General features: G+C 48.2%; 1 protein-coding gene across 6 annotated transcripts in view; it reads left to right on the forward strand.

The window, feature by feature from the left end:
* Positions 1-138: 138 nt before the first annotated feature.
* The window catches only part of LOC145362124 (coiled-coil domain-containing protein 9-like), a 68,527-nt gene continuing 43,203 nt past the window's right edge, over positions 139-25,462 (forward strand). For 2 of the 6 annotated variants that reach the window (XM_080218177.1, XM_080218172.1), the window contains exons 1-2: positions 16,689-16,805; positions 25,004-25,054. In XM_080218177.1, coding sequence (XP_080074303.1) covers positions 25,052-25,054 — 3 coding nt within the window. In that variant the 5' untranslated portion in view covers positions 16,689-16,805; positions 25,004-25,051. Of the gene's footprint in view, positions 215-16,686; positions 16,806-25,003; positions 25,055-25,462 lie in introns of those variants that run through there. The other 4 variants (XM_080218175.1, XM_080218176.1, XM_080218173.1 and 1 more) reach the window with 3 other exon arrangements.

The raw sequence follows: 25,462 nt of genomic DNA on the forward strand, positions 1-25,462 counted from the left end.
GGCTGATTTTTTTTCCCATCCCATTCTCCTGCCTTTTCTCCACAACGCTCAATGACCTGGCCTCCACAGCCTTCTGTGGCAAAGAGTTCCACAGATTCCCCACTCTCTGGCTGAAGAAATTCCTCCTCATCTCTGTTTTAAAGGATTGTCCCTTTAGCCTGATTCCTACTTGTGGAAACATCCTCTCCACTCTATCCAGGCTTCGCAGTATCCTGTAAGTTTCAATAAGTTGCTACATGTCCTCAGACTTTTGTATCTTTTTGCTGAAATAAAAGGTGGAAGAGAGAATGTCCGGGGTGAGTGGGGTCCTTAATTATGCTGGCTGCTTTTCCGAGGCAGTGGGAAGTGTAGACAGAGTCAATGGATGGGAGGCTGGTTTGCGTGATGGACTGGGCTACGTTCATGACCTTTTGTAGTTCCTTGCTAATACATATGACAATAATAAATCAAATTAAATCGAATCAAAAAATCAAATCAAATGTCAAGCCTTATTAATGCCCTGATATGTTACGACAAGACTGATAGACTGGTGGAGCAGGGCGTGAACCTTCATGCTGTGAGAATGGGACCCACTTTTTGAAAAACAAAACTTGCTTTGATTTTCACAAGGTCAGAAAACCCTGAAGCGATTCAGCCGAAAATCTAAGCTGGCCTTCTGGTGGGATATTGAAGGAGTGCTGCACTGTTGGGGGTGCTGTCATTTGGGTAACGCATTCTCAGGTTGATGTCAAAGCTACCGTGATTTGAAGATGAACTGGGGAGTCCCTCTCCCAACATCCTGGTTGATGTTTGTCCCCTCAACCCAGGTTCCCCGTCAAGCCACATGTGATCCCAACTCAGGAATATGGACAGAATTCTCCCATCCTGCCTATCACTGGAATTTTGGCGGGGGACTTACGGGGAATGTGAAACCCCATTAACAGCTGGACGGGAATTTCAGGCTTTTAGGCCAGCACAGCTGGAGAATTCCACCCTATACCTTTTTTAAGTTTTAGGTTTATTTATTAGTGTCACATTGGGCTTACATTAACACTGCAATGAAGTTACTGTGAAAATCCCCTAGTCGCCACACTCTGGCGCCTGTTCGGGTACACTGAGGGAGAATTTAGCACGGCTAGTGCACCCTAACCAGCACGTCATTGGACTGTGGGAGGACACCGGAGCACTCAGAGGAAACCCACGCAGACATGGGCAGAATGTGCAAACTCCACACAGATAATGACCCAAACCGGGAATTGAACCCGGGTCCCTGGCGCTGTGGGGTAACCACTGCACCATCATTCTACCCTTCCTACCATGTCACTGGGTCAAAATCCTGGAATCCCTCCCTAACAGTACTGTGGGTGTATCAGGGACACAGCGATTCAAGAAGGCGGCTCACCATCACCTTCTCAAGGGCAACAAGGGATAGGCAATAAATTTCACAATTTGCTTTTATTTGTTAATGGAAGATGTGTGATGGAATATTCCCCACTTGCCTGGATGGGTGCAGCTCCAACAACACTCAAGAAGCATCCACCACCTTTGTGCTTTGCTTGTCCCTCCACCACCGATGCTCAGTAGCAGCCGTGTGTACCATCTACAAGATGCACTGCAGCAATTCACCAAAGATCCTTAGACAGCACCTTCCAAACCCATGACCACTTCCATCCAGAAGGACAAGGGCAGCAGTGGTGTACATGGGAACACCACCCCCTGCAAGTTCCCCTCCAAACCACTCACCATCCTGACTTGGAAATATATCCGCCGTTCCTTCACTGTCGCTGGGTCAAACCTGCGGCCTCCCTAACAGCACGGTGGGTGCACCTACACCATAGGGACTGCAGTGGCTCAGGAATGTGGTTTACCACCATCTTCTCAAGGGGCAATTGGTTTGGGCAATAAATATTGGCCTAGCCAGTGACGCCCACATCCCATAAACAAATAAAAACAAGATTTTGGCAGAGGTGCCCACAGGGTTTTATTTTAGGCGTACAATGGTTATTTTTATGTCACGTTGACATAGCCACCCACCCTGACCTTCACTTCTCAGTCTATCTTAGTTCCTCTTTATACTCAAAGAATGAGGATGTTGTTCTTGTATAATTGTTCACTATTTTCATTATTTAGAACTCAGGAACTAATAGATTCTGACCTTTCTCAGGGCTTTGAGTCATATGGAGTAGGAAAGTACCTATCCTGGTCTAATGTAGAAAAAATAGAAACATAGGAGATAGCAGCAGGAGACCATTTGGCCCTTCAAGCCTGCTCTGCCATTCATCATGATCATGGCTGATCATCCAACTCAATAGTTGGATGATTCTGCTTTCTCCCCATAACCTTTGATCCCATTTGCCCCAAGTGCTATATCCAGCTGCCTCTTGAATACATTTTGGCATCAACTACCTCTTGTGGTAATGAATTCCACAGGCTCACCACTCTTTGGGTGAAGAAATGTCTCATCTCCGTTATAAATGGTCTACCCCGAATCCTCAGACTGCGACCGTGGTTTAATATTTTGATTTGATTTATTAATGTCACATGTATTTACAGTGAAAAGTATTGTTTCTTGCACGTTGTACAGACAAAGCATAGATAAGGAAAGGAGAAAGTGCAGAATGTAGTGTTACAGTCACAGCATAGGGGGTAGAGAAAGATCAACTTAATGCAAGGTAGGTCCATTCAAAAGTCTGACAGCAGCAGGGAAGAAACTGTTCTTGAGTCGATTGGTGTGTGACCTCAGACTTTCTGGACTCCCCCACCATCAGGAACATCCTCCCTTCCTCTACCCTGTCTAGTCCTGCTAGAGTTTTATAAATCTCTATCAGATCTCCTCTTCATTCATCTGAACTCCACCAAAAACAATCCTAACCTAGTCAATCCCTCATTGTACATCAATCTGGCCATCCCTGGAATCAGCCTGGTAAACCTTTGCTGCACTTCCCCCCTGGTCTAAGTCAGGATGTGGGAGATGGTTTGTCCAGATGGTTCAAGTTGACATCAGCAAACCTGGGCTGAGGGAAAGGACCCCTCTACTGGGGAAATCTTGCTTATCAAAACCCACGCTATGACTGTTTCGCCAATCACGGCTGACGTACAATGAACCCTGCTCCAGCAACTGCCCTGTTTTAAAGTTCCTATCTTTCTCCACAGGTGGCACAGTGGTTAGTGCTGCTGCCTCACAGCGCCAGGCACCCGGGTTCAATCCTGGCCTCGGGTGACTTCCTATCTGGAGTTTGCACATTCTCCCCGTGTCTGCGTGGGTGTCCTCTGGGTGCTCCGGTTTCGTCCCACAGTCCACAGATGTGTAGGTTAGGTTGACTGGCCATGATAAATTGACCCTTAGTGTCAGGGAGATTAGCAGAATATATGTGTGGGGTTTGGGGTGTGGGGCCTGGTGGGATTGTTGTCGGTACAGGCTCAATCAGCTGAATCGCTCCCTCTGCATTATAGAGATTCTATGCCTCATCCCTCTCTATCTCTGTAACCTCCTCCAGCTGCACAGCCCTCCAAGGTCTCTGCGCTCCTCCAATTCCGGCCTCTTCCGCATCTCCAGTTTTAATCGTGCCACCATTAGCTTCTGTGCCCAATTTTTCAGGGATGCTAAGCTGTGGAAAACTTCCCCATTTTCCTCTCATTTGTTAACAATATTTGTAAAAATCTACTTCCCTGACCAAGGCCACCATCCTAATACCTTCTGTGGTTATGTCAAATGTTTTCTGATCAGACTCCAGTGAAACTCTTTGTGGTTCCTCCTCCTGATGACCACTCACTTCAGGAATGTGACGCGGGGATGTGATTTGGTAAGTCCCATGCCTCAATGCAGTTGACAAAGCTCCCGCACGGGTCACTCTACCTCAATGGGGACGAAGTAGAAAGGGTCGAGAGTTTCAAGTTTTTAGATGTCCAGATCACCAACAACCTGTCCTGGTCCCCTCATGCCGACACTATAGATAAGAAAGCCCCATCAATGCTTTTCTACTTTCTCAGAAGACTAAGGAAATTTGGCATGTCCACTACAACTCTCTCCAACTTTTACAGATGCACCATAGAAAGCATTCTTTCTGGTTGTATCACAGCTTGGTAAGGGCTCCTGCTCTGCCCAAGACCAAACCACAAAAGGTTGTAAATGTAGCCCAATCCATCACGCAAACCAGCCTCCCATCCATTGACTCTGTCTACACTTCCCACTGCCTCAGCAAAGCAGCCAGCATAATTAAGGACCCCACGCACCCCAGACATTCTCTCTTCCACTTTTTTCCTTCAGGAGAAAGGTAAAAAACTCTGAGGTCACGTACCAACCGACTCAAGAACAGCTTCTTCCCTGCTGCTGTCAGACTTTTGAATGGACCTACCTCGCATTAAGTTGATCTTTCTCTACACCCTAGCTATGACTGTAACACTACAATCTGCACTCTCTCGTTTCCTTCTCTATGAATGGTATGTTTTGTCTGTATAGCACACAAGAAACAATACTTTTCACTGTATGTTAATACATGTGACAATAATAAATCAAATCAAATCAGATCTACCTCGAGTGTTAAGTGTGCCTTTTTTTTAGTTATTCTTTTATGGGACATGGGTGTTGCTGGCTGGGCCAGCATTTAGTGCCCATCCTTAGTTGCCCTTGGAGGGCAGTTGAGAGTCATCACATTGCCGTGGCTCTGGAATCGCATGTAGGCCAGACCGGGTAAGGGTGACAGGTTGCCTTCCCTCAAGGACATTAGTGAACCAGATGGGTTTTTCTGACAATCGACAATGGTTTCATGGCCATCAGTAGGTTCTTAATTCCAGATTTTTTTTTATTGAACTCAAATTCCACCATCTGCTGTGACGGGATTTGAACCCGGGTCCCCAGAACATTCGCTGAGTTTCCATTTACAGTTTATTTATTAGTGTCACAAGCCAGCTTACACTAACACTGCAATGAAATTACTGTGAAAATCCCCTAGTCGCCGCACTCCGGTACGCTGAGGGAGAATTTAGCACGGCCAATCCACCCTAACCAGCACGTCTGTGGGAGGAAACTGGAGCAGACGGAGGAAACCCACGCAGACACAGGGAAAATGTGCAGCCTCTGCAAAGACAAGCTGGGAATCGAACCTGCATCCCTAGTGCTGTGAGGCAGTATTGCTAACCAGTGTGCCAATTAATAGCCTAGCGATAATACCACTGGGCCATCATCTCCCCTTACATGCAGCCCATCTGGGTTCTGAGTGTGTCCTCGCAAAACATTTTATTGACCGTTGCCCAGGTGCAGAGTTTGCACATCTGGCTGATTTCTGTCCAGGCAGTTCTTTTCCTACCACCTGTGACGGAAGTGATTGGCACTTAAAGCAAGGGCAAGTATGGGTGGCACAGTGGGTTAGCACTACTGCCTCACAGCACCAGGGACCCAGGTTCGATTCCCGGCTTGGGGTCACTGTCTGTGCAGAGTCTGCACATTCTCTCCATGTCTGCGTGGGTTTCCTCCGGGTGATCCAGTTTCCTCCCACAGTCTGAAAGACGCGCTGGTTAGGGTGCATTGGCCGTGCTAAATTCTCCCTCAGTGTAACCCGAACTGGCGCCGGAGTGTAGCAACTAGGGGATTTTCGCAGTGACTTCATCGCTGTGTTAATAAGCCAACATGTGACTAATAAATAAGCTTAAACTTACATATCTTGGGGGGAGGGGGTGGAGAGTGTCATTCACTGACTCACTGGGCCACATACAGCCCCTCCATTCCGGATCTGTACAGTTGAAGTTTATTTATTAGTGTCACAAGTAAGGCTTACATTAACACTGCAATGAAGTTACTGTGAAATTCCCCTTGTCACCACAGCCCTGTTCGAATCAATGTATCCAAACCAGCGTGGGTTTCAGACACTGGGGGGGCGGTGGGGGACTGGAGCACCTGGAGGAAACCCACGCAGACACGGGGAGAACATGTAAACTTCACACAGACAGTGACCCAAGCCAGGAGTTGAACCCGGATCTCTCGCGCTTTGAGGCAGCAGTGCTAACCACCGTGCCACCCAATGCTGATAGGGCTATGTGGGAGCACCAGGAGTGATTTTACTTGCTGTAACTCTGTGAGAATTTTATTTTTGATTTGTACAGAGAGGGACATCCTGGGGTTAGGGCAGGGAGGGGGGTAGGGGTTGGAAATGTCACTGTCTGAGTCTGAGGCTGGATTTAGAACACAAGTTGTGTCTGCGTTCACTCAATGGCTGTCTGAACGTGACACCCTCGCACAGTCCCATCCCGCAGGATGGTAACAGGTGGCACAGCTCGCCCGCCCTCTGTGACCCATTGCTGCTTCTGGCAACGGGCTTTCTTCACTCCTTTTCCTTCCCCCCATGCCCACCTCTCTCTCTCTCTGTGAAAACTTGCTGGGGGACTCTCCCAGGCACACCGGAACTCCCCACCACCTCAGCCAGTTAGCCAAACCTTGGGCTATCAGTCCTGCACACAGGGAAGCCTCAAGTCTCAACACTGACCCCCCTAACAAGCAGTGACAGAAGGAAGGACTTGCATTTATATAGCACCTTGCATGGCCTCAGGACATCTGCAAGTGCATCACAGCCAAGGAACTACTCCTGTTCCAATGTAGGCAACATCCCAATCCAAATTGAACACAGCAAGATCCCATAAGTAGCAATGAGGCAAATAACCAAATAATTTTTTTTGATTTGAATTATTATTGTCACGTGTATTAACATATTGTTCATAGAGAAGGAAAACAGAGAGTGCAGAATGTAGTATTACTGACATAGCTAGGGTGTAGAGAAAGATCAACTTAATGCAAGGTAGGTCCATTCAAAAGTCTGACAGCAACAGGGAAGAAGCTGTTCTTGAGTCGGTTGGTACGTGACTTCAGACTTTTGTATCTTTTTCCTGAAGGAAGAAGGTGGAAGAGAGAATGTCCGGACTGTGGGGGGTCCTTAATTATGCTGGCTGCTTTGCCGAGGCAGCGGGAAGTGTAGACAGAGTCGATGGATGGGAGGCTGGTTTGTGTGATGGGTTGGGATACATTCACAACCTTTTGTAGTTCCTTGCGGTCTTCAGCAGAGCAGGAGCCCAGACCAAGCTGTGATACGACCAGAAAGAATGCTTTCTATGGGGCAGCTGTAAAAGTTGGTGAGAGTCATAGCTGACATGCCAAATTTCCTTAGTCTCCTGAGAAAGTAGAGGCGTTGGTGGGGCTTTCTTAACTATTGTGTTGCGTGGATTTAGATGTGTTAGTTGAGGGATGAATGTTGACAAGTCAGAGGAGAGAACACCCCTTCTGTTCCTTGAGATGGGATCTTAAACACTTACCCAAGAGCGCAACGGGGGTGGGGGGTACGGGTTGGGAGTCCATTTAACATCTCAGATCTGAAAAACGTAAGCATGTTTGGTTGTAGGTGAAAGGTCATCTAGGGAATGCATCCAATTAGAGTTGTAGTAAAGGGTCACCCAGACCCTGTTCTCACCCTACAGATACTTTAAAGTTTATTTATTAGTGTGTCACAAGCAGGCTGACATTAACACTGCAATGAAGTTACTGTGAAAATCCCCTAGTCGCCACACTCCAGAGCCTGTTCGGGTACACTGAGGGAGAATTTAGCATGGCCAAGGCGCCCTAACCGGCACGTCTTTCGGACTGTGGGAGGAAACTGAAGCAGTCAGAGAAAACCCATGCAGATACGGGGAGAACGTGCAGACTCCACAAAGACAGTGACCCGAGCTGGGAATCGAACCCAGGTCCCTGGCACTGTGAGGCAGCAGTGTTAACCCACTGTGCCGCCCCAGATACTGTCAGATCTGCTGAGATTTTGCAGCACTTTCTGTTTTTGGTTCAGATTCCAACATCCACGGTATCTCGCCTTTACCCATCCCACCCAACATTGGCTAAGAACAGAATTGAGATGGCGTTTACTTGGCACAGTGGTGCAGTGGGTTAGCACTGCTGCCTCACAGCGCCAGGGACCCAAGTTCGATTCCCTTGGGTTGGGTCACTGTCTGTGTGGAGTTTGCACATTCTCCCTGTGTCTACATGGGTTTCCTCCGGGTGCTCTGGTTTTCTCCCACAGTCCAAAGATGAGCAGGTTAGGTGGGTTGGCCATGATAAATTGCCCCTTAGTATTGGGGGATTAGCAGGGTAAATAGGAGGGGGGTTACAGGGCTAGGGCCTGAGTGGGATTATTGCAGGGGCAGGCTCGATGGGCTGAATGGCCTCCTTCAGCATTGTAGGGATTCTACAATTCTATTTACGCCCCACACAGTTGGATAGCTGGGAAGCATTCATTGTATTTACGTAAGGAAGATTGACCATTTGGGACAGTTCTGGCCAGGGGAGCGGGGTTGGGGGGGGGGTGGTGGGGGTGCGGTGGTGGTGTTGGGGGAAGGAGACTGGGGATGGGGGGAGGGGGGGGGGGTGCTGGGGGGGTGCGGGGGGGAGGGAGCACCCTACATTGTTGATAGTGTAACCCACCTCCAAATGAGCTGTGACCAGTGACTCCCAGGAGAGGCAATAGATGGGATTTGGACATAAATCTAAAACAGGCTCTGTTATCTTGCTCAAAGGGAAGGAATGAAGTGATGGTGTTCATTAAAAGGTTTTCAGCTCCTTCCTGGAATGCCAGACCTGCTCCCTCCCTCTCTCGCTCCCTCTCTCTCTCTCTCTCTCTCTCTGGAAAAGCGGCTCAGACAACAGTTACTCTGTGAATGTGAGACCTCGCTGGCAACAATGCAAAACCCAGTCTACAACTGATGTGCAGCTGGCACTGGGTGCGTCTGGAGGGCTGACACATTCCTATATCTGGAGAAATTTAGATTGATAATCGGGATGTGGAATTTCTTTGAAGAATTCGGGAGAGACGGCGAGGACAAGGAGACGCTTTATTTTCTGTCCCCCATCTGCTGCTTCTGACGTGAAACAGACCCCGAGGAAATGGTCAAGAGGGGACAAAGGGCACGATCGAGCAAACAGTCTTTTATTAGATTGAAATGGCTACTGGGCCCATTTCAGATCTCTCAGGAGACTGAATCGGGGCGGCGCGATGGCACAGTGGTTAGCCCAGCTGCCTCGCTGCAGACCTGGGTTCGATTCCCGGCTCAGGTCACTGCCTGTGCAGAGTCTACATGTTCTCCCAGCATCTGTACGGGTTCTCTCCAGGGAAAAACTAGAAGCAGGGGTAGGCCGTTTGGCCCTTTGAGCCTGCTCTGCCATTCATTACAATCATGGCTGATCATCTTAAACCCCGCCCCCCCCCCCCGACCTTCCTTCCATATCTCTTTAGCCCCAAGAACTACATCAAATTCCTTCTTGACTGTATGGACTCTGCATGTTCTCCCCATGTCTGCGTGGGTTTCCTCTGAGTGAAACATAGAAACTGAAAGCAGGAGTAGGCTATTCAGCCCATTGCGCCTGCTCCACTATTTATTATATCATTAAATTTAATATCCTGATTTTTTTTCCCTCCCATACCTTGATCCCTTTCGCCCCAAGAGCCATATCTAATTTCTTCTTGACTGTCTGTATGGAGTCTGCACATTCTCCCTGTGTCTGCGAGGGTTTCCTCCCACAGTCCGAAAGACGTGCTGGTTAGGGTGCATTGGCCGTGCTAAATTCTCCCTCAGTGTACCCGAACAGGTGCCGGAGTGTGGCGACTAAGGGATTTTCACATTGCAGCGTTAATGTAAGCCTTACTTGTGACACTAATAAATAAACTTAAACTTAAAATGAGAGGGACATAAGATCGCAATTTGCTGATTGGAATAAGATGAGTGAGGAGATATTTTCATACGCAGCGAGTTGTTGTGATCTGGAAGGTGCTGCCTGAAAGGGCGATGGAAGCAGATTCAATCATAACTTTCCAAAGGGAGTTGGGGTAAAATACCTGAGAAGGGAAAAAGAAGGATAGGGCACATTTTAAAGTTTATTTGTTAGTGTCACAAGTTGGCTTACATTAACTCTGCAGTGAAGTTACTGTGAAAAATCCCCTAGTCGCCACACTCTGTTCAGTACACTGAGGGAGAATTTAGCACCTAACCAGCACGTCTTTCAGACTGTGGGAGGAAAACGGAGCACCCGGAGGAAACCCACGCGGACACGGGGAGAACGTGCAGACTCCACACAGGCAGTGACCCATTTGAACCCGGGTCCCTGGCGCTGTGAGGCAGCAGTGCTAACCAGCGTGCCTTCCCAAGGTTATGGGGAAAGGGTGGGGGGTCGGAGGGGGGGTTGCAGGTCAGGTGAATTGGACAGCTCTTTCAAGCAGCTAGTACCGACATGAATGACCGAATGGCCTCTGCACATGGCTGTACCGTTCACAGGCTGCACGCACGCTGCATCATTCTATGAGTACACGAACTGGTCAGGCATTTGCTGTTTGTGGGATGTTGCTGGTCAGAATGACTGCTGTGTTCACCTAATTAACAGCAGTCATTACACTTCAAAGAGCATTTCATTGTGTGAGTGTGAGGCTTGAGTCTGGAATGCTTTGTAAACACAAAGGTTTATCGGATTATTGGACTGTCTGGAGGCTGAATGGTGCCAAATGCAGTAATTGTCGCCACCTTGTGGTTATAGGTGGCATAAGACTCAAACCCATCAGTAATTCCAATCAGTCTCACAGCTTGTTTGTGAATCCCTTGCCTCGAGCTTTCCTTAAAGTTTAGCCTTGCCCCAAACATTGGGAAATACGTAAGACTCACATTCCAACCATTATTTTGTAAATTGAATTTTTTGTCTTTATATGCCCTGTTTGTGAACACAACTCCCACTCACCTGATGAAGGGGCAGTGCTCCGAAAGCTAGTGGCTTTTGTGACAAAATAAACCTGTTGGACTTTAACCTGGTGTTGTGACAGGTTAGAACAATCCAACGTCAGCATCTCCACGTCATAAATACGTCAGAACAGGCTTCACAAAGAGAGGGCTGCCCGGAGGCCCAGTGGGTTAGCACTGCTGCCTCGCAGCATCAGGGACCTGGGTTCGATTCCCAGCTCGAGTCACAATCTATGCTGAGTCTGCACATTCTCGCCATGTCTGCGTGGGTTTCCTCCAAGTGCTCCGGTTTTCTCTCACGGTCTGAAAGACGAGCTGGTTAGGTGGATTGGCCGTGCTAAATTCTCCCCCAGTGTACCAGAACAGGCGCCAGAGTGTGGCGACTCGGGATTTTCAAGTAACTTCATAAAATCGTAGAATCCCAAAGTACAGAAGAAGGTCATTCAGCCCATCGACTCTATACCAACAACAACACTTCATTACAGTGTCAACTTAAGATACATTAGTGTGATACTAATAAATAAATGAACTTCATAACCTTGGTTATTGATTGATGACCCAGTAGGTAGCACTCTTACCATTCAGGTTTCAGGTCGCACTCCAGGTTCTGACCCGCCTGAGTAGTGCTGCATTGCCAGAGGTGCCCCCACCTTTGGGGTGAAATATTAAACTGAGGCCCCATCTGGCTCCTGGGGGAGTTGCAAAGAATCTCGTGATGCTGTGAAGGGCAGCACGGTGGCATAGTGGTTAGCACTGCCGCCTCACAGTGCATGGGAGCCAGGTTCGATTCCCGGCTTGGGTCACTGTCTGTGTGGGGATTGCACATTCCCCCCACGTCTGTGTGGGTTTCCTCCCACACTCTAAAGACATGTAGATTGATCTGCCATGATAAATTAACCCTATTGTCAGGGAGATGAGCAGGGTAAATATGAGATGTTATGGGATTAGGGCCTGTGTGGGATTCTGGTCGGTGCAGATCTAATGGGCCGAATGGCCTCCTTCTGCACTATAAGGATTCTATAATTCCATGAAGCTTAGATGGAGTCAATGGATGGGAGGCTGGTTTGCGTGATGGACTGGGCTACAGTGGCACAGTACTGAGCACTGCTGCCTCACAGGGACCAGCACCAGGGACCTGGGTTCGATTCCCAGCTTGCATCACTGTCTGTGTGAAGTTTGCACATTCTCCCCATATCTGCGTGGGTTTCCTCCGGGTGCTCCAGTTTCCTCCCACAGTCCAGACATGTGCGGGTTAGGTGGATTGGCCATGCTGCATTGCCCCTTAGTGTCAGGGGGACTAGCTAGGTTCAATGCATGGGGTTATGGGCTTAGGGCCTGGGTGGGATGGATGGGCAGCTGGTTTGAGTGATGGAGTGGGCTCCATTCAGAACCTTTTGTAGTTTCATAGAATCACAGAATCCTACAGTGCAGAAGGAGGCCATTCAGCCCATTGAGTCTGTACCGACCACAATTCTACCCAGGCCCTATTCCCCGTAACCCCACTTATTTACCCTTCTAATACCCTGACACTAGGGTCAATTAAGCATGGCCAATCCATCTAATCAGCACATCTTTGGAGTGTGGGAGGAAACTGGAGCACCCGGAGGAAACCCACACAGACACAAGGAGAACATGCAGATTTGACACAGACAGTGACCCGAGGCTGGAATTTGAATGCGGGTCCCCGGTGCTCTGAGGTAACAGCGCTAACCACTGTGTCTCTGTGCCGCCCATAGTAACATTTCCTGCAGTCTTGGGCAGAGCAGGAGCCCATACCAAGCTGTGATACATCCGGAAAGGACGCTTTCTATGGCGCATCTGTAAAAAAGTTGGTGAGAGTCATGGATTATCTGCCCATTGTCACCTTGCTGTTTTCTGGGAGCTTGCTGTGCACCAATTGGCCACCACTTTTCCTGTGCTATTACAGCCGCTACGTTTCATTGGCTGTACAACACTTTCTGTGGGTTTGTGAAAGGTGCCACACAAATGCAGGTTTTCCTCGTCCGGTTTTACGCAGCCTATCACAGGTCTGAGTGTCTTGATGGGTTTATAACACAGCAGCTGAACCTGCTCAGACACTCGTATCAATACCTGAAAACTTTAACAGCAAGTGCAAAAGAGAAAGGATATAACGTACCAGGAATGGTTTGTCTCTTGTTAACTTAGTTACCTCCATTTTACACTCAGCTGTTGATAACGTTGTTGTTACTCTGTTGGGAATGTTGTAGCAACACTCCACTCACAATCAGTTCTGTGTTACTAAGTGGCATATATCAGATACCTGGGAACATCAGCAAGTTCCCCACCCAACCACTCACCGTTCTGACTTAGACCCACATCAGCCATTCCTTCATTGTCACGGGGTCAAAATCATAGAATCCCCTCAGTGAAGAAGGCCATTCGGCCCATAGAATATGCACTGACTTTCCAAAAGAACATCTTACCTCCCCTCTGCTCTACTCCCTGTGTATATACCATGGCCAATCCAACTAACCCTCACATCTTTGGACACTAATGGGTAATTTAGCACGGCCAGTCCACCAAACCAGCATGTCTTTGGACTGTGGGAGGAAACTGGAGCACCCGGAGGAAACCCACGCAGACACAGGGAGAATGTGCAGACTCCACACAGACAGTGACTCAAGAATCAAGGCTAGTGGGAGAGATTAGAAGTCGAGGGCACAACCTCGGAGTGAAGGGACGCTCCTTTAACACTGAGATGAAGAGGAATTTCTTGAGCCAGAGGGTGGTGAATCTTTGCCACAGAAGGCTCTGGAGGCCAGGTCATTGAGTGTCTTTGACACAGAGATAGATAGGTTCTTGATCTATAAGGGGATCAAGGGTAACAGGAAGAAGGCAGGAGAATGGGGATGAGAATCATATCAGCCACGATCGAATGGCAGAACAGACTTGATGGGCCGAATGGCCAAATTCTGCTCCTGCATCTTATGGTCTTATAGAATCGAACCCGGGTCCCGGGATAAAAACAAATTACTGCGGATGCTGGAATCTGAAACCAAAAGAGAAAATGCTGGAAAATCTCAGCAGGTCTGGCAGCAACGATAAGGAGAGAAAAGAGCTGACGTTTCGAGTCCAGACCACCCTTTGTCAAAGCTTTGTCCTGCCGAGATTTTCCAGTGTTTTCCCTCTTCCGGGTCCCTGGTGCTGTGAGGCAACAGTGCTAACCACCGTGCCTTCCTCAAATCCGCAAACTCCCTCTCTAACAGCACCGTGGGTGTGCCTACACCAGCTGGAGTGCAGCAAGGGGCAATTGGGGATGGGCAACAAATGCTGTCCTAGCCAGCGATACCCACATCCCATAAATTAATTTTTAAAAATGTCACATTGCCTCCTGCGCCTCTCCAGTTGTTACCCGCGTTCTTCAGCTGTGGTAACAAAAAGGGATATCGTAACAAAACCATGTTGCCAGTTCGCTCTGATCTGTCCTACCCACAATATGGTCAACATCTCCTTATTTCCCCTTATTAAAAAGGGTCTTTATAGTCCCAGGTGACCATTAGCCGTGACTGGTTTAACCTGAGGGTCTCCACACCTCAGGCAAGGGGGCAAGGTTGAGAACGCAGGAGGGGATGACCTCAGCTGGGACAGGAACTGAACTCGTGCAGTTGGCTTCGCCCTGCGTCACAAACCAGCTGTCCAGCCGACCAAGTTAAGCCAAATCTCCCGTTTTGCTTATCCCACACGCGTATGAAGAACAAATCCGGTCCATTGAAATCCTCAAACTCCCTCCCTAACAGCATGGTGGGTGTGCCTACACCACATGATGCCAGTGTTGGACTGGGGTAGGCACAGTAAGTAGTCTCACACAACACCAGGTTAAAGTCCGACTTACTTACCGTGCCTACCCTAGTCCGATGCCGGCAACTCCACATCATGGCGTGCTACCAAATAAACCTGTTGGTGTTGTGAGACTTCTCTCTGTGCTCCATCACGTAGACTGCATTGATCCCAGGAGGTAGCTCATTGCCACCTTCTGGAGGGGCAGTTAGGGATGGGCAACAAATGCTGGACAAGCCAGCGCTGCCCACATCCCAGGAATTAATAAAATAATGACACATTGCACCCTGCTTCCCTCCAGTGTATGAAGAACAAAGCCAGCCCAGCTGTGTTCAGCTGCTGAAACCCTCATCCCCATCTTTGTTCCCTCCAGACCCAACGATTCCAATTAATTCCAGCCAGCCTCCCCTTTTCCATCCTCTCTAAACTTGCGCTTATCCAAATCTCTGCTGCCCATGTCCTAACTCACACCAAGCCCCACTCGCGCATCACCCCTTGCACTCACTAACCAACATTAGTCAAGCAACACTTTGACTATAAAATTGTCATTCTTGATTTCCAATCCCTCTATGGCCTCATTCCCTCCCTATCCCTGTCATCGCCTCCAGCCCCACAACCCTCCCAGATTCCTAAATTCTTCTAATTCCAACCACTTGAATCTTGATTTTAATCCTTCCCCATTAGCCTTCAGCCCTGAAATCCTCTCCCAAAACGTCTGCACCTTTCTTCCTCTTTGCTTTCCTTTAAGACACTCCTCAAAACCTACCTCTTTGTTCAGTCACCTCTCCCAATATTTCCTCAGCTCCAGTTTTACGGTGGCACAGTGGTCAGCACTGCTGCCTCACAGCGGCAGGGACCCAGGTTCGATTCCCGGCTTGGATCACTCTATGTGGAGTCTGCACGTTCTCCCCGTGTCTGTGCAGGTTTCCTCCGGGTGCTCCAGTTTCCTCCCACAGTCCAAGACGTGTAGATTGGGTGAATTGGCCATTGGGTGGATGAGGGATAGGCCTGGATAATATGCACTTTCAGAGAGGCGGTGCAGACTCGATGGACCAAATGGCCTCCTTCTGCTCTGTAGAGATGCTATGGTTGTATGAATTATTCCAGTGAAGCATATTATAGTACATTATCATTGCTGACCCAGGCTGTCCTATATGGTGGCCTGCACAGTTTGTTCACTCGATAGACAACATTCCAGGGTAGCTGGAATTCAACAGCAAGCTTGAACCAATAATAATTCTTGCATCCTCACAGTGATCTCCGCTGGAGCGAGGCAGTGGGGGAGAAATACCAAGGGAACAATAGAAGCAGATTTAGTTGAATATCTCTGTCTCATACATATATGTATGTGCACACTACACACACACACTACAGACACACGCACACTACAGACACACGCACACACACTACACACACACACACACACACACACAACGCACACAGACACACACACACCACAGACACGTGCATACACACACACACGGTATGCTTTATATGTATAGTGTGCAAGAAACAATCCTTTTCACTGTATGTTAATACATGTGATAATAATAAATCTAATCAACTCAACGTTGATCTTTCTCTACACCCTATAGCTATGACTGCAACACTACATTCTGCACCCTTCTTTTCCTTCTCTATGAACGGCATGCTTTGTCTGCACGGCGCACAAGAAACAATACTTTTATTGTATGTTAATACAGGTGACAATAATAAATCAAATCAAAATCAAAAAAATCAAAAATTTATGAGATTAAAAAAACCTCATCAAATATCCGATTCCCGACATTAATTAAAAAGGAACTTTCTCAACACAAATCAACATCATGACAAATCAAACTTTTCAAGACGGATACAAACAGTGAGGGACTTTTCTTTACACATTATTTTCTGTGCAGTCACAAATTTGGCTCAAAGACTTTGCCTTTAAGACAGCTCTCTCTTTAATCCTGCCAGCTAGCGTCAATGATTAAAGTGCTCTTGCCTGACTGCCTGCCCTGAATGAAGTGGGCCAGGGTTGAGGGGGGGAGCTCTCAGGACAGATAGAGGGAGGGAGGGCCGAAGGAGTTTGGTCATCACGCTCCTTTGACCTGGGCTTTCCTCCGTCACGCCGTTAAGTGACACTCCTGTCCTCTTTAAGGGAAAGGGAGGGCTCACTATTTGGCAGGAAATGTGGGACTCCATCCGCAGGAAGTGAGTGTGTGTGCGGGGCAGGATTTTGCAGCTTACACACACACACACACTGGAGAATGTGGGAGCGCTGGGAAACTGAGCCGGTGAGGTACCGAGGGGGTGGGGTGGGGAGAGGAGAGGGAGGGTGGGGGTGGGTGCTGGCACGCAGCGAGTGGGAACTCATTAAGTGATAACAGAGTGGCTTGCTGAATTCCTTCCAACTCACTTAGCACTAGTGCACAGTTAGCAGCAGAGACAAGGCCAAACTGGATAGATTTACAGCCACTCGCCAGGGAGGGTTCAGTACAACTGAGCAATCTGCTGTCACAAAAGATGTTCAAAGGGGGAAAGGGCAAACTTTTTTGGGTCTTTTGCTAAAGGGGGCCTTGGAGATATGTATTGTGGAGCAGACATAGTTTTGGGCCTATTAAGCAGCCCCTCACATGTAGTTTGTTATGTGTGTATGTCAAACTCACAGCCTTTTGTCAACCTCAGAGATACTCTCGCACCCAACTTTCCTGTGCATTTGAGTGACTGGGCTATCTGCTTTGCTCTGCATTCCTTTAAAGTGTCACTCAGGGTCTCAGGGCAAACTCATCAGAGGCAGATCCAAAGTCAACAGGCTGGTTGGGAAACAGTTTGATATGATTTGATTTATTATTGTCATGTGTATTGGGATACAGTGAAAAGTATTGTTTCTTGTGCGCTATACGGACAAAGCATACCGTTCTTGGAGAAGGAAAGGATATGGTGCAGAATATATATACTGTCACAGTCATAGCTAGGGTGTAGAGAAAGATCAACTTAATGCAAGGTATTCAAAAGTCTGACAGCAGCAGGGAAGAAGATGTTCCTGAGTCGGTCGGTACGTGTCCTCGGACTTTTGTATCTTTTTCCCAACAGAAGAAGGTGGAAGAGAGAATGTCCGGGGTGCGTGGGGTCCTTAATTACGCTGGCTGCTTTACCGAGGCAGCAGGAAGTGTAGACAGAGTCAGTGCTTGGGAGGCTGGTTTGTGTGATGGATTGGGCTACATTCACGACATTTTGTAGTTCCTTGTGGCCTTGGGCAGAGCAGGAGCCCAGACCAAGCTGTGATACAACCAGAAAGAATGCTTTCTATGGGGCATCTGTAAAAGTTGGTGAGATTTATAGCAGACATGCTAAATTTCCTTAGTCTTCTGAGGAAGTAGAAGTTTTGGTGGGCTTTCTTAATGATAGTGTCGGCATGAGGGGGGACCAGGATGGACTGTCGGTGATGAGAACACCTAGAAACTTGAAGCTGTCTGGAACAGCGAATCAGAGGCAGGCATCCTTGGCAGACCAATCCGACACTAGGCACACTTGTGCCACATCAGTGTTTTGGGTGGTGTGGGAGAGTGGGGGGTTATAGAGCTAGGGAAGGGTGGATGTACAGGTGGTGTGGCTGGGTGTTGGGATAGAGCAGGGCAGAACTAGGTTCCATCAGTGCAAGACAGTCACTGATACTAGGGAATTCAGGACTGACCTCTTTACCCAGAGATTGGGGAGAATGAGGGACTCACTCCCACAGGGAATGGGGAGAATGTGGGACTCACTCCTGCAGGGAATGGGGAGAATGTGGGACTCACTCCTGCAGGGAATGGGGAGAATGTGGGACTTGCTCCCACACGGACTGGGGAGAATGTGGGACTCACTCCCACAGGGAGTGGGGAGAATGTGGGACCCGCTCCCAGTGACGCAGATGAATAATAATGAGATATTTACAGCAAAGCTGGAGAAACACATGAGGGAGAGAGGATTAGAAGGATTTGCTGATGGGATGAGATGAAGAGGGGATGGGAATGAGGCTGGTGTGGGGCAGTAATACCAGCACGGAGCAGATGGGCCAAATGGCCTGTTCCTGTTCTGGGATACTCTTCAGAGGTTCTGGTTAATCCCGTTCTCCCAACCCGCTCTCCATTTGGCACGTACTCAGGCAGTCTATTCCTGAAGGAACCTTGTACATGTGTGAGCTTGCTCAGGCAGAGGTGGGAGGGGATAATCTGTGCTGAGTGGATAATCCCAGACCGATATAGCATTTTGTTAATCACAGGAAACTGACAGGGTGAAGCAGTTCATCTCTTGAGTTGAGATTTCCTCCCAGTGCGAGAGGTTTGTGGGGTGGGGGGGGGGAGGTTAGATCGTCTTAACTGATTGAATAAGAATTCAGAGTGTTGTCTTAAATTCATTCTGAACAAGAGTCTTATTGGACTCAATGTTAACTCATATTTTCCTCTTCATGGACACTGAGGTTTACAATTCTCCGGACCTGTCGCTATTTTATCAGGTATGATTTGATCAGCTGTTGAGACCCTTAATGTGGAGATGCCGGTGTTGGACTGGGGTAAGCCCAGTAAGAAGTCTCACAATACCAGGATAAAGTCCAACAGGTTTATTTGATAGCACAAACTTTCGGAGTGTCGCTCCTTCATCACTCACCTGAAGAAGGCACAACACTCCAAAATCTTGTGCTACCAAATAAACCTGTTGGACTTTAACCCTGGTGTTGTGAGACTTCTTATTGTGAGACCCTTCATCCCAGACCAGTAAAAGCCTCATCAACCTAGGCCTGTCCATGTCTCCCAGGCTCCATGTGTCTACCACCCAATATTCATCTCACTGCAAAGACTTGGCATGAGGGAGATGGAATATTATCCCCAATCCCACCAGGAACAATCGATCAGAACAGTCAGACTGATGGAAGGGTTCATCGACAGGTGGCGCGCATGATAGGATTGTTGGCAAACTCTCCTCTGATTAGAGTCATTTTATTTATTCATTCAAGGGACACAGGCATCGCTGGTTGGCCACATTTATTGCCCATCCCTAGTTGCCCCTTGAGAAGGTGGTGGTGAGCTACCTTCTTGAATCGCTGCAGTCCATGTGCTGTGGGTTGACCCACACTGCTGTTCGGGAGGGAATTCCAGGATTTTGACTCAGCGACTGTGAAGGAACGGCCGATATATTTCCAAGTCAGGATGGTGAGTGGCTCAGAGGGGAACTTGCAGGTGGTGGTGTTCCTATGTATCTGCTGCTCATGTCCTTCTAGATGGACAAAGGAGGATGGTTGTGGTGGTTGGAGGTCAGTCCCAGTTCTGGGACATCTCTGCAGGAGTTCCTCAGGGTGAGTGTCCTAACCCCAACCATCTTCAGCTGCTTCATCAATGACCTTCCCTCTGTCAGAAGTGGAGATGTTCGCTGATGATTGCACAATATTCAGCACCATTCGTAACTCCTCAGATATTGAAACAGTCTGTGTTCAAATGCAGCAAGATCTGGACAATATCCAGGCTTAGGCTGACAAATGGCAAGTAACATTCACCCACACAAGTGCCAGGCAATGGCCATCTCCAACAAGAGAGGATCTAACCATCGCCAATGACATTACCGTCACTGAATCGCTCACTATCAAAATCCTGGGGATTACCGTTGAGCAGAAACTGAACTGGACTAACCATATAAACACTGTGGCTATAATGGCAGGTTACAAACACATCTCCTGATTTCCCAAAGCCTGTCCACCATCTCCAAGGCACAAGTCAGGAGTGTGATGGAATATTCCCCATTTGCCTGGATAGGGGCAGCTCCAACAACACTCAAGGAGCTCAACACCATCCAGGACAAAGCAGCCCCGCTTGATTGCTAACCCTCCCACAAACACCCATCCTCTCCACCACCGGCACACAGTGTGTAGCATCTACAAGATGCACTGTAGCTACTTGCCTAAGCTACTTGGACAGCACCTTCTAAACCCATGACCATTTCCATCTAGAAGGACAAGGGCAGCAGATATAAGGGAACACCACCACCTGCAAGTTCCCCTCCAAGCCATTCTCCATGCTGACTTGGAAATATATCGGCCGTTCCTTCGCTGTCACTGGGTCAAAATCCTGGAATTCCCTCCCTGACAGCACTGTGGGTGTACCTACATCACATGAACTGCAACAGTTCAAGAAGGCAGCTCACCACCACCTTCAGACCTGGACAGAATAGATGGAAACATAGAAGATAGAAGGAGTCCATTCGGCCCTTCGAGCCTGCTTCACCATTCATGGCTGATTGTCCAACTCAATAGCCTAATCCTGCTTTGATCCCACTCGCCCCAAATGCGATATCCAGTCGCCTCTTGAATACATTCAATGTTTTGGCAGCTGTTCCCCTCAGCTGAAGAGTCAGTCATGAAGGGGCATAGGCTTGAGATCAGGGTGGCACGGTGGGTTAGCACTGCTGCCTCACCAGCGCCAGGGACCCGACTTCCATTCTGACCTTGGGTCACTGTCTGTGTGAAGTTTGCACATTCTCCCCATGTCCGTGTGGGTTTCCTCCAGGTGCTCCGGTTTCCTTCCACACTCCAAAGGTGTGCGGGTTTGGTTGATTGACGATGCTAAATTGACCAGAGTGTCGGAGGATTAGCAGGGTAAATAAATGGGGTTACAGGAATAGGGCAGGTATGGGCTTGTGGTCGGTGCGGACTCGATGGGCCGAAAGGCCTCTGTCTGCTCCGTAGGGATTCTGTGACTTTCAAGAGGCAATTAGGGATTGGCAATAAATTCTGGGCCTAGCCAGCGACACCCAGAACCCCATAAAGAATAAGAAGTGACTTGGTCAAAGAGGTAGATGATAAGGAACATTACTAAGAAGGGGAGAGAGACGGAAAGGTTTATTTCGGGAATTCCCAGCCTTGGGAACCCGGCAGCTGAAGCACAGCCAGCCATGGAGGGATGATTGAAATCAATAATGTGCAAGAGTTGGAATTGGAGGAAGCTGAGATCTCGGAGTGTTCTGGAGCTAGAGGAGGAGAGTGAGAAAGCAGCAAAGCCACAGAGAGATTTGAAAATAAGAATGAGACTTATTGAGCAGACAGAATCCGTGTAGATCAGCGAGCACTGGGATGATGTATGAAAATTGTTTTATAGGAGCAGAGAAGACTGAGTGGGGTGGGTGGGGAGGCGGGGGGGTCGGGGGGGGGGGGGGGGGGGGTGACCTGATCGAGGTGTTCAAGATTATGAGGGACATGGACAGGGTGGATAGGGAGCAGCTGTTCCCCTTAGTTCAAGGCTCAGTCATGAGGGGACATGGGTTCAAGCTGAGGGGCAGGAGGGGGATACGAGGAAAAAGGTTTTTACCCAGAGGGTGGTGAGGGTCTGGAATGCGCTGCTAGGGAGGGTGGTGGCGGCGGGATGCCTCACATCCTTTAAAAAGTACCTGGATGAGTACTTGGCACATCATAACATTCAAGGCCAAGTGGCAGAATGGGTTAGCGCTGCTGCCTCACAGCACCAGGTACCTGGGTTCGATTCCCAGCCTTGGATCACTGTCTGTGTGGAGTCTGCATGTTCTCCCTGTGTCTGTGTGGGTTTCCTCCAGGTGCTCTGGTTTCCTCCCACAGTCTGAAAGATATGCTGGTTAGGGTTCATTGGCCGTGCTAAATTCTCCCTCAGTGTACCCAAACAGGCACCAGAGTGTGGCAACTAGGGGATTTTCACAGTATCCCCTAGTTATTGTAAGTCTACTTGTGACTAATAAATAACAAATAAATAAGTGCTGGTAAATAGGATTAGGTGGGAGTTCAGGTGTTCCTAATGTATAAATATGGCTCTATGTTTTTGTTCCTATTATTTAGCACGGCCAGTGATCCATACCGTGTTTTAAATCTAAATGCGATGCTGTGACCCTCGCCTATTTCCTGTCTAGTGTCTCAATAAAGACACTCTTTGATGTATTGTTTGATTGGGAGCTTTGATATGCTGATTGTTGAGTCCAACTGCACTTGTTTAATGTTGAAAGCTGCAGTTTTATTGAGTTATGTCCAGAGACACTGCTGATGCTTTTAAAAAGAGAAAATAATTAATTTGGGTTGTCATGATCACCTTGCATCTTTGCAAAGAAGTGCAGTTTGCGCAAGGACTTGTACGTCAGGGGCTGTACTGTTCATAGAGCTTTGGAACACTTGTTGATTTGATTTGATTTATTATTGTCACATGTATTAATATACAGTGAAAAGTATTGTTTCCTGCACGCTATACAGACAAAGCATACCGTTCATAGAGAAGGAAAGGAGAGAGTGCAGAATGTAGTGTTACAGTCATAGCTAGGGTGTAGAGAAAGATCAACTTAATGCGAGGTAGGTCCATTCAAAAGTCTGACAGCAGCAGGGAAGAAGCTGTTCTTGAGTCGGTTGGTACGTGACCTCAGACTTTTGTATCTTTTTCCTGACGGAAGAAGGTGGAAGAGAGAATGTCCGGGGTGCGTGGGATCCTTGATTATGCTGGCTGCTTTGCCCAGGCAGCAAGAGGTATAAACCGAGTCAATGAATGGGAGGCTGATTTGTGCGATGTACTGGGCTATGTTCGTGACCCTTCGAGCACCCCCTCTGAAACTGATGGAAGATGCATTCATTACTCAGTCAAAAGTAAGACTGTGGTGGAGTAGGAGTAGGCCATTCGGCCCGTTGAGTTTGCTCCTTCATTCAATGAGATTATGATGGATCTGATGTGATAATCCTCAACTTTCCTGCCTTACCCCCTTAACGCTCCATTCTCTTACTGGCTAAAAATCTCTCTATCTCAACCTTGAACATACTTAATGACCCAGCCTCTACAGCCTTCTGCGGTAAAGAATTCCACAGATTCACTCCCCTCTGAGAGAAGAAATTCCTCCCCATCTCTGTCTTCAGAGTAACTCCCTTACCCTGAGATAATGTCCTCTGTCCTTAGACTCTCCCACAAGGGGAAGCAACCTCTCAGCATTGGCTGAGTGTCAACCTGTAAATCCTTCTTACCCACACCAGTGCCAGGCGCTGTGAGCAGGAGAGAATCCTGGCCATGCAATAGAAAGACTGTCGGAGCCTCAATCACCAGAGCTCCAGGGCACAATATGCCCTGTTGTGAATGTTACTATAACCAGGGTGGCACTGTGGGTTAGCATTGCTGCTTCATAGTGCCAGGGACCCAGGTTCAATTCCGGCCTCAGGTCACTGTCTATATGGAGTCTGCACCTTCTCCCAGTGTCTGTGTGGGTTTCCTCCCACAGTCAGAAAGATGTGCAGGTTAGGCCTCTTTTAAGGCAAACCAACTCAAATTAACTCAGGGATGAAGTAAAAAGGGGCAGCTCCCCAAAACACAGGGGGGGAACAGCCCGAACAGAACAGAAGCACAAAGGAAACTTAAAACCTCAAATCATAATGTGACTATCGGGATCTACAATGCACCTCAACCGCTGCAGTGCCCAATGGATGCGGAAGGCGTCAACCACACCCATGGATACCGCACGCTTCCTCTCCAGGGACACCTGGCTGTGAAGGTAGCCATGGCAGAGGGGCAGACAGTCAGGATGGACGACCCCGTCCATCACCCACTGCTTGGACCTGTTAATGGCGAGTTTCGCCAGGCCCAGGATCAGGTTCACAAGGAGATCGCCATCCTGACGCCCCCCTCCCTCTCTGCACCAGGTGTCCGTAGATCAGGAATGTGCAGGTTAGGTGGATTGGCCATGCTAAATTGCCCCTTAGTATCCAAAGATGTGCAGGTTAGGTGGATTGGCCATGCTAAATTGCCCCTTAGTATCCAAAGATGTGCAGGTTATGTGGATTGGCCATGCTAAATTGCCCCTTAGTATTCAAAGATGTGCAGGTTAGGTGGATTGGCCATGCTAAATTGACCCTTAGTATCCAAAGATGTGCAGGTTAGGTGGATTGGCCATGCTAAATTGCCCCTTAGTATCCAAAGATGTGCAGGTTAGGTGGATTGGCCATGCTAAATTGCCCCTTAGTATCCAAAGATGTGCAGGTTAGATGGATTGGCCATGCTAAATTGCCCCTTAGTGTCAAGGGGATTAGCAGAGTAAATATGTGGCATTAACAGGGATAGGATTGGGATTGTTGTCAGGGCTGGCTTGATGGGCCTAATGACCTCCTTCTGCATTGTAGGGATTCTATGATTATATGAACCTGGACTCCTTGAGTATACTGTAAGAGTATTAGTACTATTGGAGGTAAGGTGACCAATACTGATCGAACCGGGTCCCACCATGATATCTTTGGGGAGTTGATGGCCGTTTTAAATGACAGACCTCACTAACCATGTGAGTGGGACGAGGCAGCCTCTTTAATATTGATCTCAGCTGCTCTCTCCCTGAGCCCAGCTGGTTTCGGCTAACTAATATTAAGTCCCACAGAGCTTAGCAATCTGCTCCCCCTTTCTCTTCCGCACAATCTTAGTTGATTTGATTTTGTAGTTCTCAGTGAAAGTCTATAAACTCTAGATTCTGTTTTGATATTCTGCAGGAGTTTTGAAGAAAGTTCAGTGCAGTTACTGACACACAGCAGGCTACAATGGTAAGTGTACAGAATTTCATAACAAGGTGTGAAACTAATTTGTCAGTTGCTTTGCTTGACTGAAAGCTTTAAGTACTTATTTCTCTTGTGGGATCTTGAGTCCTGAGCTTGTTTTTAATTTCCACCATGGCCTTACCTTCCAAACCCTCTGCCTAGATAATGAGTGCTGATGGGCAATTTGACCTTGGGGTGCATCACAGCCTATTTTAAGTGCAGAATAGCACTGCTGCCTCACAGCCAGGGACCTGGGTTTGGTGCCTGGTTTCTGAACGGAGTCTGTGCATTTTCCCTGTGTCTGCGTGGGTTTCCTCTGGGGGCTCCAGTTTCCTCCCACACCAAAAATGTGCAGTTTGGGTAGATTGGCCATGCTAATTTGCTCCTTAATGTCCAAATATTGTATAGGATTGG

The sequence above is a fragment of the Carcharhinus amblyrhynchos genome, unplaced genomic scaffold, assembly GCF_965287045.1.
Source record: "Carcharhinus amblyrhynchos unplaced genomic scaffold, sCarAmb.v2.hapA scaffold_37, whole genome shotgun sequence".
In the NCBI taxonomy this organism is placed as follows: Eukaryota; Metazoa; Chordata; class Chondrichthyes; order Carcharhiniformes; family Carcharhinidae; genus Carcharhinus; species Carcharhinus amblyrhynchos.